Below are 13,080 nucleotides of genomic sequence, written 5' to 3'. Positions count from 1 at the left end.
TCAGGCTCTCCACTGTGAGGCGTGAGAAAGTGAGTGAAAAAGTGACAGTGTCAGCCACTCAGTGCGTCCAGCTCTGTGGCCCCGTGGACTGTAGCCCGCCAGGCTCCTCTGTGCACGGGATTCTCCAGGCAGGAACACTGCAGTGGGCAGGCATTCCCTTCCCCAGGGGACCTTCCCGACCCGGAAACTGCACCCGGGTCTCCGGCACTGCCAGCAGATCCTCTACAGCCTGAGCCAGCAGGGACGCCCCAAAACACAGACACGGACGAGGCAAGTGGTGCCAAGGCCTCACGCGAGTCAACGGCAATGACGTATTCCAAAACTCCACCAACCCCAAATGCCCCCTGCAGAGGCACGACAGGCACGATGAGGCAAAAACCAGCCAGCCCCACTACAGGGACGGTTCACAGCAGAGCTCCTTAGAGGCTGGAAAGCCTGTCGGTGTCTGGTTTGGGTCCCACTTACTTTGCCGCCGATGAGCGGCAGCACGTGCATCTTTCCGGCCACGCTGTCTTTCACAGATGACACGATCAGGCAGGTCCCACACAGGATGACTTGGCGTCTGGTCCATCGGTTCACCGGCAAGTGCATCTTGCCTTTGCGGACATTGTACATTCCTGAGAGCTGAATCCGCTCAGAGCTACCGGTACTGTGAGGTTTGCCTACAACAAGCACAAGCAAACAGTTTAGTCTTAAAGAAACGGGTGTTTTGCTACTCATCAGCAGAGCAGATAAATTACCTGGACAACGGAAAAGAACTATACTAAAACCATCTAAATGATGACTGCGGCTCTAAGTCACAATTAAGAGAATCTGAAACCAGCAGTAATACCACCATGATAAGAACTACTCTATCTACCCGACATGTCCTTTTTAATATACGTGAAGAAGAACTTTTCCCTTAAAACCCTAGGGAAAAAGCCATTTTAACTCGTCTGCTGTAAACCCAAGTCTTGTTTTCTGCTCTTCCCTTCACAATCTCACTTTACATTTAAAAAAGGAATGACTCCAAGATTTTAACGAATCAGAGACTTAATTAAGTTCACTAAGAAGAAAATAGTATACAGACTGATGTAGAAAGATAACATTCAAGAGCTGGCATTTAATGAAACATCAGTTTTAATGCAACTACCCTGATAGTCTTTCTCCTACAGATATTCAATGTACATTGAGTATCGAGGAGATTAAAAATGAATGACTTTTCTAGTAAGAAAATACTACTCTATAAACACAGCTAAGCCTTCAAAGATAACTAATGCCAGTCTAAGAAGGATGGTGTGCTGCCGTGCCTGCAAATCAGGGAGGGAGACGGACCAAGATGCACTGAGATGAAGACAGAGAACCGAGGCAGAGCTGAGGAGTCTCATTTCCCAGGGGGAGTGAACTTGGAAGAACAACACTCAGACAAGGCCCATCAACGGAACGGGAAAATCACCGGACTCCTAAGTGACGGAGCTGTATAAATGAGAAGGGAAATACTTCTCAGGAGCAGACACTGACTATTCATCAAACAGAGTCGGAGGCCACGCTCACAGACAAACTGATGGGGGCACGTGGCCCTGAACAGGTCCAGCGCCAGGAACGTCTTACTCATTTGGAAGTTTGCTGTAGCTGCCAAGGGCTAGCGCAAGAAACAGGTGCAACAGAAACTGTATTCTTACGAATCTTAAAACTGACGTAAATGCCAAGTGGTTTTGGTGGATGGCAAACATCTACTGGAGAAGGACAAGGGAGAGCAGCAGTACCGAAGAAGGGAGTCCAGCAGCTGCCTGGCCCTCTCCCAGTACACACCTGGAGGAACCGGCAACCTTGCCTTGGATACAGAATGAAGCAGGGCAAAGGCTAATAGAGTTTCGCCAAGAGAACGCACTGGTCATAGCAAACACCCTCTTCCAACAACACAAGAGAAGACTCTACACATGGACATCACCAGATGGTCAACACCGAAATCAGACTGATTATATTCTTTGCAGCCAAAGATGGAGAAGCTCTCTACAGTCAGCAAAAACAAGACCGGGAGCTGACTGTGGCTCAGATCATGAACTCCTTATTGCCACATTCAGACTTAAATTGAAGACAGTAGGGAAAATCACCAGGCCATTCAGGTATGACCTAAATCAAATCTGTTACGATTATACAGTGGAAATGACAAATAGATTCAAAGGATTAGATCTGACAGAGTCCCTGAAGAACTATGGACGGAGGTTCCTGACACTGTACAAGAGGCAGGGATCAAGACCATCCCCAAGAAAAAGAAATGCAAAAAGGCAAAATGGTTGTCTGAGGAGGCCTTACAAATAGCTGTGAAAAGAGGCAAAGGAGAAAAGGAAAAGATATACCCATTTGATTGCAGAGTTCCAAAGAACAGCAAGGAGAGATAAGAAAGCCTTCCTCAGCAATCAGTGCAAAGAAATAGAGGAAAACAATACAATGGGAAAGACTGGAGATCTCTTCAAGAAAAACAGAGACACCAAGGGAACATTTCATGCAAAGATGGGCTCAAGAAAGGACAGAAATGGTATGGACCTAACAGAAGATATTAAGAAGAGGGGGCAAGAATATACAGAAAAACTGTACCAAAAAAAAAAATCTTCATGACCCAGATAATCATAATGGTGCGATCACTCACCTAGAGCCAGACACCCTGGAATGAGAAGTCAAGTGGGCCTTAGGAAGCATCACTACAAACAAAGCTAGTGGAGGTGATGGAATTCCAGGGGAGCTATTTCAAATCCTGAAAGATGATGCTGTGAAAGTGCTGCACTCAATATGCCAGCAAATATGGAAGACTCAGCAGTGGCCACAGGACTGGAAAAGGTCAGTTTTCATTCCAATCCCAAAGAAAGGCAATGCCAAAGAATGCTCAAACTATCACACAATTGCGCTCATCTCACACTAGCAAAGTAATGCTCAAAATTCTCCAAGCCAAGCTTCAACACTATGTGAACCGTGAACTTCCTGATGTTCAAGCTGGTTTTAGAAAAGGCAGAGGAACCAGAGCTCAAATTGCCAACATCCATTGGATCATTGAAAAACCAAGGGAGTTCCAGAAAAACATCCACTTCTGCTTTACTGACTATGCCAAAGCCTCTGACTGTGTTGATCACAATAAACTGTGGAAAATTCTGAAAGAGATGGGAATACCAGACCACTTGGCCTGCCTCCTGAGAAATCTGTATGCAGGTCAAGAAACCAACCGTTAGAACTGGACATGGAAAACAGACTGGTTCCAAATAGGAAAAGGAGTACGTCAAGGCTGTATATTGTCACCCTGCTTATTTAACTTATATGCAGAGTACATCATGAGAAACGCTGGACTGGAAGAAACACAAGCTGCAATCAAGATTGCCAGGAGAAATATCAATAACCTCAGATATGCAGATGACACCACCCTTATGGCAGAAAGTGAAGAGGAACTAAAGAGCCTCTTGATGAAAGTGAAAGAGGAGAGTGAAAAAGTTGGCTTAAAACCTAACATTCAGAAAACGAAGATCATGGCATCTGGTCCCATCACTTCACGGCAAATAGATGGGGAAACAATGGAAACAGTGACAGATTTTATTTTGGGGGGCTCAAAAATCACTGCAGATGGTGACTGCAGCCATGAAATGAAAAGATGCTTACTCCTTGGAAGAAAAGTTATGACCAACCTAGATAGCACATTCGAAAGCAGAGACATTACTTTGCCAACAAAGGTCCGTCTAGTCAAGGCTATGGTTTTTCCAGTAGTCATGTATGGATGTGAGGGTTGGACTATAAAGAAAGCTGAGCACCAAAGAATTGATGCTTTTGAACTGTGGTACTGGAGAATTCTCTTGAAAGTCCCTTGGACAGCAAGGAGATCCAACCAGTCCATCCTAAAGGAAATCAGTCCTGAGTGTTCATTGGAAGGACTGATGCTGAAGCTCGAATACTCTGGCCATCTGATTCGAAGAACTGACTCTTTGGAAAAGACCTTGATGCTGGGAAAGATTGAAGGCAGGAGGAGAAGGGGATAACAGAGGGTGAGATGGTTGGATGGCATCACCGACTCAATGGACATGAGTTCAAGTAAGCTCCGGTAGTTAAGTGATGGACAGGGAAGCCTAGCGTGCTGCAGTCCATGGGGTTGCAAAGAGTCAGACACCACTGAGCGACTGAACTGAATACATACCTTTGGGCAGAAATGTTTGCAAATAACAAAACCAGCAGATTTGAATTTCACTTCCTCTTCCTCCCAGTGTATCAGAGTGCTGTATAAGATGCATACTGCACACAACGTGAATTTCCTGGCACTGGGCGAGAATGAGGTCCAAAGGGGCTCAGCTTTTTGGAGTCTGGCCTCGTAAACAACTGCACAGGTGGCACTCTCTGTGGAGAGCTCCACTGAGTTGCCTGTCTACCCAACGCTGACGTTCCCCCAATGGGATAGGAGGCCCAGGAGACTTCAGACTAGATGCGACTCGGAAGAGCCTGCCAGCGGTGGATCTGCCCACAGCCACCCACTTGCTCTGATCTGCTAAGTCCACTGAGCCTCAGACAGAAAGACGGCCCAGTTCCCAGTCAGTGCCGCTTTCCACAGTACAGTCTCCTCCTCAGGGAAGGGGGACAGAAGCAGAGACTCAGAAGAGATGGAGAGGCCTGTGCAAGGCCACAAATGAGAGACACTGGGCCAGAGGATTTCCCAAATCCGATACATTAACATTCTCTAACAAGGGATCTGTTGTAAATACTTACACACCACACAGACACGAATACAAAGAAGCAGGCGTTTCGTTGAGCCACAGCTGAGTGTGGATGCAAGGACACTCCTTAACCTGCCACGTGTATATAGACCTGTGAGTAATTACACTGAAGAAAAAGACAAGAGCGGTACCTAAGGAGCAGTCCTTCAATTCTCCAACTCCACAAAGATCCTAAAAAAAGCCCCAGAGCAAACAGAGAGGACTAGAAAGTCCCCGATAGAGAGGACCAAGGCTGGAAGCGGTGCCGTAAGAGAAAAGCATGGGATAGCAACAGGACTGGCTTTTTACTCCCCCCTTAGAAAAATCCCCCAGGGGCCTGAACAGTCCTGGAAGCTAACAAGGTTAGTGTCTCCCAGGGAAGCCCTAACACCCCAGTCTGAATCAAACCCCTCTCGTCTGCTCCGGATTTAAATGTCCTTGCTGGCTGCTCTCCCCTGCCAGGTGCCCCCAGCTCAGACGCGCTCTCAGAACGAGGCTGTGTGTCATCCGGGCTCTGGGGAACCCGGAGCGGAGCAAGTAACTGACAGCTCGGCAGTCAGCCCGGGGCACAGCCCTTTGCGTCAGACTTTCTTATTCTATGACGCAAGAAATTACTGTAGCTCTGTCAATTCTGAAACTTCTCAAATCACAGGCATTCAAATTGTCTCATGCTCTAACAAGTGTTCACATCACACAAGGAACCAAAGTCCATCCATTTAGAGCTGGATCCATTCTTACAGCTCCTCCTTCAGAAATGCCCTGCAGGTGTAAGGCGTCTCTTGCATGGTCTGAGAGGAAAGATGGGCAGCGAGAACAAGTTTCTCGAGCTGAGAGAGAAACCTGACCACAGCGCGAAGATTTAAAACACCCTTTTCCTCTCTGATCACTTGGCAGATGGCAGTTTGATAAGGTGTGACATGAACACACCTATAAATCAGCTAAAACACGAGCACACTGACCACCGCGATGGTGATTGGGCTTCTCAGTGTAGACTTCCGGACCTGGCGTCTTATTTTTTCTGGTCTTTGTTTTTTGCTTTTTTGCAGGGAGCAGGTATTTAATTTCAATTTCAACTTTATACTAGAGTTTGGACTATGTTATTCCATTATCTAGTTATTCTTGAGTTAACATTGGTAGTCTGACCTTTTAAAGGCTTGCTCATTTCATTTTTCATATAGTTGACATAAAGTTGTTCACAATAGTTTATTACACTTTTAATATTAATAAAAATTTGAAATTATCACCTCTCTCATTCCTGATATTGTAACATGACTTTTTTTTCCTCTTCTGTAAATAAGTTCATTTGTATTTGTTTTAAGATATCACATAAGCATTATCCTATGATTTTGTCCTTCTCAGCCTGGCTTACTTCTCTTAGTCTGATAATCTTTAGGTCCACCCAGGTGACTGCCAACGGCATTAGCTCACTCTTTTTATGGCTGAGTGATACTCCATCGGTAAATGCACACATATATACACCACATCTTCTCTGTTCATCCGTTGATGGACGTTTGGGTTGCTTACTTATCTTGGCTATCGTAAACAGTTCTGCAATGAACACTGGGGTGAACATATCTTTTCAAATTATGGTTTTCTCTGGATATATGCCCAGGAGTGGGATTGCAGGATTCCATGGTAATGCTATTTTTAGTTTTTTAAAGAACCGCCATACTATTCTCCTTCGTGGTTCCACCAATTTACATTCCCATCAACAGTGTAGGAGAGTTCCTTTTTTCCCACAACCTTTCCAGCATTTACTACTTGTGGAACTTCTGATGATGGCCATTCTGACCGGAGGGAGGAGATACTTCACTGCAGTTTTGACTTGCACTTTTCTAACAATTATTGATGCTCAGCACTGTCTCGTGTGCCTGCTGGCCATCTGTATATCTTCTTTGCAGAAATGTCTATTTAGGTCTTCTGCCCATACTGAGTTGTATAAGCTGTGTGTGAATTTTGGAAATTAATCCCTTTCAGTCCAGTGTTTGCAAATATCTTCTCCCATTCTGCAGGTTGCCATTTTGCTTTGTTTCTGGTTTCCTTCACTGTGCAAAAGCTTTTGTGATTTATTAGGCCCCATTTGTCTATTTTTGTTTTTACTTCCATAGTTTAGGAGCCATAAACTTTTATCAGTCTGATTACATTATCAATTTTATCAAACATCACAAAAAAACAGGTTTTGGTTTCATTCTCTGTATTTTTTCTGTTGGCGGTTTCATTTATTTCTGTTCTTATGGTTCTTGTTTCTCTTACTAATTTTAGGATTAATTTTAACTTATTTTCTATTTTCTGAATGTGGAAGCTGAGGTCATTTTTCCTTTTCTTAATATGCACATTTACATGCTATGAACTTCCGTCTAAGTACTGCTTTAACTGCATTCCACACGTTCTGGCGAGCTGTGGCTTCAGGTTCGCTAATCTTTTCTTTGGCAGCGTCTGATCTCCTGTTAATTCCACCCAGTGTACTTTTCACCTCTGAGTTCACTTTGGGTGTGTGTGGGCACATACACTTACACGCGCACGCGCGATACGGGTGCCTCTCCTACGCCGCTCCTAGTTCTGCTTTATCTTCCTGAGCATGTGAGGCGCACTCACAGTGGCCGCTCAGACGCGCCTGTCAACTGAGTCTATCCTCCGTCTCACTTCTGTGCCAGCTTCACTCTTTTCTCTTATGGGTCATATTTTCCTGCTTCTTTGCACACCTGGTCGCTTCGTTTGTAAGCTAGTCATTATGAATTTTATCTTGTTGAAAACTGGATATTCTTGTATCTTTATGAATATGATGGAGTTTTGTTCTAGGATACAGTCAAGTTAGTTGAAAACACTTTGCCTCTTACAAGGCTTGCTTGCTGGGACTTCCCATATTAGGCCTGAGCCATCGTAAGTCAGGATTTCTAATGACAGTATTAGCCAGCAACCCTTCTGAACGGTACGGCTCTCTCTGGGCCTGGCCCCGGGCGAGCGTCCGGCTTCAGCCCCCTGCTCTTCCGCGGTGGTTTTCAGTCCCAGCCTCACAGTTTCTTCCTCACACACGACGGGTCAGCACGAAGCTGAAGGCTCAGTGACGACTCCCCGCACACCTCCAGGACTGAGTGCTCTTTTCCCTCCAGCACCTCACTCTTTATACTCAAACTGTGTAGCCTCAGTGGACTCCCAGCTTCTCCTGAACGCAGGGTCAATACCAGGTTCTGCCTGGGTTCCTCCTCCCTGCAACTGAAGCCTGACCGCTCTCCCACCGTCAGTAAGAGGGCATCTTTGGAGGCCTGTTTCCATCCGTTTTGCTTCTCTCAAGGTGCGTGTGTTGTGGGGTTTTGCGTCCTTTGCGGCCTGATGCTCAGTGTCTGAAAGCTGATTCATATATTTCACCTGGTTTTTAGTGGTTTCTTTCTTTTACATTAAAGAGTAAATGCAGTCTCGGTTACTCCATGTTGTCTGGAACAAAGGGCCATACAGTTAAATTTAACTCTCTCAAACACCCACCATTCACTTTCATAGATTATACAAGTATGTTTAACATATTTTCTTGAAGGTGTGGATTCTCAATATATTACTATAGTCAGAAATTCAGAGAATCCTGTGGGACCAATGGACTAGAAGAGCTATCTGCTCTTGTCTAAAAACACCTCCGAGCTCCAGCATTACCATAGTTCTCTGGCTCTTCTTTTCCAACAGAGTATATAAAGAACTTGTAATTTATCACCTTACTTTACAATCAACCCTAAAACAAAAGGCTGGAAGCTAAGCTTTCTGCCCTTCTTCAAAGTAAAGGACTAAACTTTGGGCTAAGTCTTTTCCTCCACTCAGAGGTCCATCCTCCTTGACTTCCATATTTAAAAGTACTAATCTAAGTAGTCTGGGCTTCCGAACGGGTCACTTCTGGTTAGGCGGGGTATCATTACACTTCCTTTGAAAAACAAATGTGAAAAGAATAACTCTCTGCGCTGTCACAAGTATGGGGGCTCGGCTGCTGTGAGCAGGGGCTGCTCTGCAGCTGCAGCGTGGGGGCTCCGTGCGCTGCGGGGCATGGGCTCAGGAGCTCGGGCTCAGGGCACAGCCCCTCCCCAGCATGTGGGGTCTTCCCAGACCAGGGGTCCAACTCGTGTCCCCTGCATTAGCAAACAGATTCCCAACCTCTGGACCACCAGGTGAGTCCAGTAGGGAGTTCTGTTAAACAAATAAACAAACATGATTCGAAGAGAAGTACTTAAAGAAAACGAGCCACAGTCTCACGAGCGCAACACTGCCCTCAGTCGTGTCCGACTCTTTGCTTCCTCATGGACGGCAGCCCACCAGGCTCCTCTGCCCGGGGGTTCTCCAGGCAAGAACACTGGAGTGGGCTGCCGTCTCCTCCTCCAGGGGGTCTTCCTGACCCAGGGATGGAGCCCACATCTCCTATGGAGCCCTCCTGGGCCGGCGGGCTCTTTACCACTAGAGCCAGCTGGGAAGCCCAACAGTCTGTTCCACCACAATACGTTTCATTAATACTAATTAGGTCAAATATTGGCTTCCTAGGAGGCACTATGGTGGAAATCCACCTGCCCATGCAGGAGACACTAGAGACGTGGGTTCGATCCCTGGGTCGGGAAGATCCCCTGGCAACCCACTCCAGTATTCTTGCCTGGAAACCCCATGGACAGAGAAGCTTGGACTGGCAGGCTACAGTCCATGGGGTCACAATCAATCAGACGTGACTTAGCAACTAAACAACAGCTCCCACAGAGGGGAATGAAGTCAGCATGGTACGAACAGCATTCGTCCACAAGGATTTACGGTAGGCAAGGGGATCCCGAATACTGGGAGTGGAATTATAACTTTCAAAAACAGAGGGAAAAGCCCACAGCAAATTCAGTCTCAATGCCCACAAGCCAACATTTCTACTCTTATGCCACTGTGCTTTAAAAAAAAAAAAAATATTCCCTAAGGTAAGGATCTGACTTCCCTGGTGGCTCAGACGGTAAAGTGTCTGTCTACAACGTGAGAAACCCAGGTTCAATCCCTGGGTTGGGAAGATACCCTGGAGAAGGAAATGGCAATCCAATCCAGGACTATTGCCTGGAAAATCCCATAGACAAAGGAGCCTGGTAGGCTACAGTCCATGGGGTCACAGAGAGTCAGACACAACTGAGAGACTTCAGTTTCACTAAGGTAAGGATGAGATGGCTGGATGGCATCACTGACTTGATGGATATGAGTCTGAGTGAACTCCAGGAGTTGCTGATGGACAGGGAAGCCTGGCATGCTGCAATTCATGGGATCGCAAAGAGTTGGACACAACTGAACTGAACTGAAGGTAACTCAACTTCCAGACACAGTAAGAGACCAGTCTAGACTGTCCAGGTTATCTCCTGAGGTATCCATTATTATTTCTGTTAGTATTTTGGTTATAAAGATGCTTGGACTTAAAGTCCTACCTCTCGAGTTCTATTTTCCCATAAACCCACTTAATTTTCAACTCTGGAAAACATGAGAAGTTTTAGGAACAGATATAGCAGTGGAAACACCTGCTTTAACTAGGAGACCGCTGAACATCATAGAAATTACTGCAAATTTGGCTGTTACCAAGTATACGTCTTTGCCAAATATTAATATATTCCAATGCCTCTCATTGTGGTAGTTTAAAAGAATGTTCACCAATTTTTAAAAATTCTCCCCCCTTCAAAGGCGGAGCCCAACCCCATTACCTCTGCTGTGGGCTGTACTCAGTGACTGGCTTCTAACAAACAGAATGCAGCCAACTCAGTGGCTGCTGCAACTTCTGAAGAGTGAAAAAGTCAGTCTTAGTCGCTCAGGCATGCCCAGCTCTTTTGCAACCCTATGGACTGTAGTCCATGGAATTTTCCGGGCAAGAATACTGGAGTGGGTTGCCGTTTTCTCCTCCAGGCGATCTTCCCGACCCAGGGATTGAACCTGGGTCTCCTGAATTGCAGGCAGATTCTTTATCGTCTGAGCCACTGGTGATTTCTGAAACCAGGTCATAAAAGGCACACAGCTTCCACCCTTCCTCCTCTAGCATTACTGTCTCTGAAGAAGCCAGCTGCCATGTCATGAGGACACTCAAGGAACCCCATGAAAAACCAACCAGGTGAGGAACTAAACCTTCCTGCCAACAGCCAATAAGGAGCTGAGGCCTCCTCTGCAGCCACGTGAGCAAGACACACCAGAAAGACCCTCCAGTCCTGGTCAAGCCAGAGAACTCTGCCCCTAGGACACCTTGGCTGCAGTCTTTACAATAACGTGGCCAGAATGAGGCAGCTGGGCCACTCCAGAATTCCTGACTCAGAAGTTGCGAGACCACGCGTGTGTGCTGTTCTAAGCCACTGAGTTTCGAGGCAAAACTAAAGCAACCTTCCTGTGCTGCTTCACTTAGTTCTACTTTCCTAAACATAGCGAAGCATTAATAGCCTGCATTTCCCTAAAATGGTCTACAAAAACATTTACAGAATATTGTGTGACTTAGTGGCGCTTCCCCGGTGGCTCGGCGGTAAAGAACCTGCCTGCTAATATAGGAGATGCAAGTTCGGTCCCAGCATTGGGAGGATTCCCTGGAGAAAGAAATAGCAACCCACTCCAGTATTCCTGCCTGGAAAAATCGCATGAACAGAGGAGCCTGGTAGGCTATAGCTCACAGGGTCGCAAAGATCAGACATGACTTAGCAGCTGAGCTCACACGAGCACATATAACTTACAAGGGTCGTGTAACCGAACCAGTCAAAAGAAAGAAGGAGAACAGCGCACGAAGCAGTCACGATTCCCAAAACTTTGGAGACAGAAAGTACTCGTGATAATGTTGTTCAGTCACTCGGTCACGTTTGACTCTTTGCAACCCCACGGACTGTAGCCCGCCAGGCTCCTCTGTCCATGGGATTTCCTAGGCAAGAACACCGGAGAGGGTTGCCACTTCCTTCTCCAAGAGACGTTCCTGATCCAGGAATAGAACCCCGGTCTCCTGCAATGGCACAGTAACACGGCACCAAAAAGTAAGGGTTGGTGGAAGAATTTACCACGTCCCTAGGGCTGAAAGTGGGCAGGAATGACTCAGAGCAGTCAGCTCTCACCTCACCTTCTCTACCTTCAGAGCTAAGACCGATGAAACTCTAAAAGTCCTTCTATTGCATATAAATCCTTAAATCCTTCTCGACCACCTGCAGTGTCAGAAAGACTGAATTACGTTACCTGCCCAGGCTCATTTCAAGAGTGGCCAGAAGGACTTAGATGACCTTATAGCAAGGTCCAGAGGCCTCTCTCTGAACTGGCAGCTGGGAATTTTGTGAGCTGAAAATCTAAGCAAGCTCAGCAAGGTATGCTAGCAGCAGCTTTGAAGTAGAACCAAGACTAGTTACTTTTAGCTAATGGAAATGACAGCCAGCTGCTAAATGAATTCAAGGAGCATTCATTTATGCATCAGATAAAAATATACAAAGTCAACTGCCCAGTCAATCTTGCTTCTTACTGACAGCTACTCAATCTGATTAGGTTTATTTATATCTCCCAAATTAGGGTAGACCCTTACCCTCGAGAAATGCCATGCCATGAACCTTTCTCTAATCTCTAAGTTCTTGGCTACCACTAGAGTTTATATCATTTCCCCTCTAACAGTCATGAAAACAGTGCCTGGAAACGTGTGCTGGCCCCTCACACTCTTAGAGATTATGTAAACACAGGCCCAAAGTAACTGAGGAAAAAAAAATCCATCAAAGCAAATTCTAATATAAACTACAAAATTAGCTAGTAAAAGTAGCCATGAATTTTTAAAGTTTGAAAAATCAGTGGGACCGTGAAGACACAGGAATGAGCGACGAGCACACGCTGTGCGCGACACACGTTTCCGTTCAGTCGCTGACGCCGGCTCTTCGCAACCCTGAGGACTGCAGCACACCAGGATCCTCTGTCCTCCATTATCTCCAAGAGTCTGCTCAATTTCATGTCCACAGAGTCAGATGAGTCTGCTGCTAAGTCACTTCAGTCGTGTCCAACTCTGTGCGACCCCAGAGACAGCAGCCCACCAGGCTCCCCTATCCCTGGGTTCTCCAGGCAAGAGCACTGGAGTGGGTTGCCATTTCCTTCTCCAATGCATGAAAGTGAAAAGTCAAAGTGAAGTCGCTCAGTCGTGTCCGACTCTTAGCAACCCCATGGACTGCAGCCTACCAGGCTCCTCCGTCCATGGGATTTTTCCAGGCAAGAGTACTGGAGAGGGGTGCCATTGCCTTCTCTGCAGGTGAGTCTAATATATACCAAATGACATTAATAAAATACCAAAGCAACTGCTGCATGAAGACAAGCTACAGCAGAGGGCCTCAGACTTCAACGCACACCAAACCACCAGGATGATCACTGGATCATTGAAAAAGCAACAGAGTTCCAGAAAAACGTCTACTTC

General features: G+C 46.2%; 1 protein-coding gene across 1 annotated transcript in view; it reads right to left on the bottom strand.

Moving 5' to 3' along the window:
- The window catches only part of PHLPP1 (PH domain and leucine rich repeat protein phosphatase 1), a 232,283-nt gene that overhangs the window by 120,588 nt on the left and 98,615 nt on the right, over positions 1-13,080 (bottom strand). Inside the window, exon 2 of the mRNA XM_069569000.1 lies at positions 466-662. Coding sequence (XP_069425101.1) covers positions 466-662 — 197 coding nt within the window. The remainder of the gene's footprint in view (positions 1-465; positions 663-13,080) is intronic.

Source organism: Ovis canadensis, chromosome 23, assembly GCF_042477335.2.
Source record: "Ovis canadensis isolate MfBH-ARS-UI-01 breed Bighorn chromosome 23, ARS-UI_OviCan_v2, whole genome shotgun sequence".
Lineage (NCBI taxonomy): Eukaryota > Metazoa > Chordata > Mammalia > Artiodactyla > Bovidae > Ovis > Ovis canadensis.
Note: the sequence above shows the minus strand (reverse complement) of the source record. Positions and strands in the feature narration are given on the sequence as shown.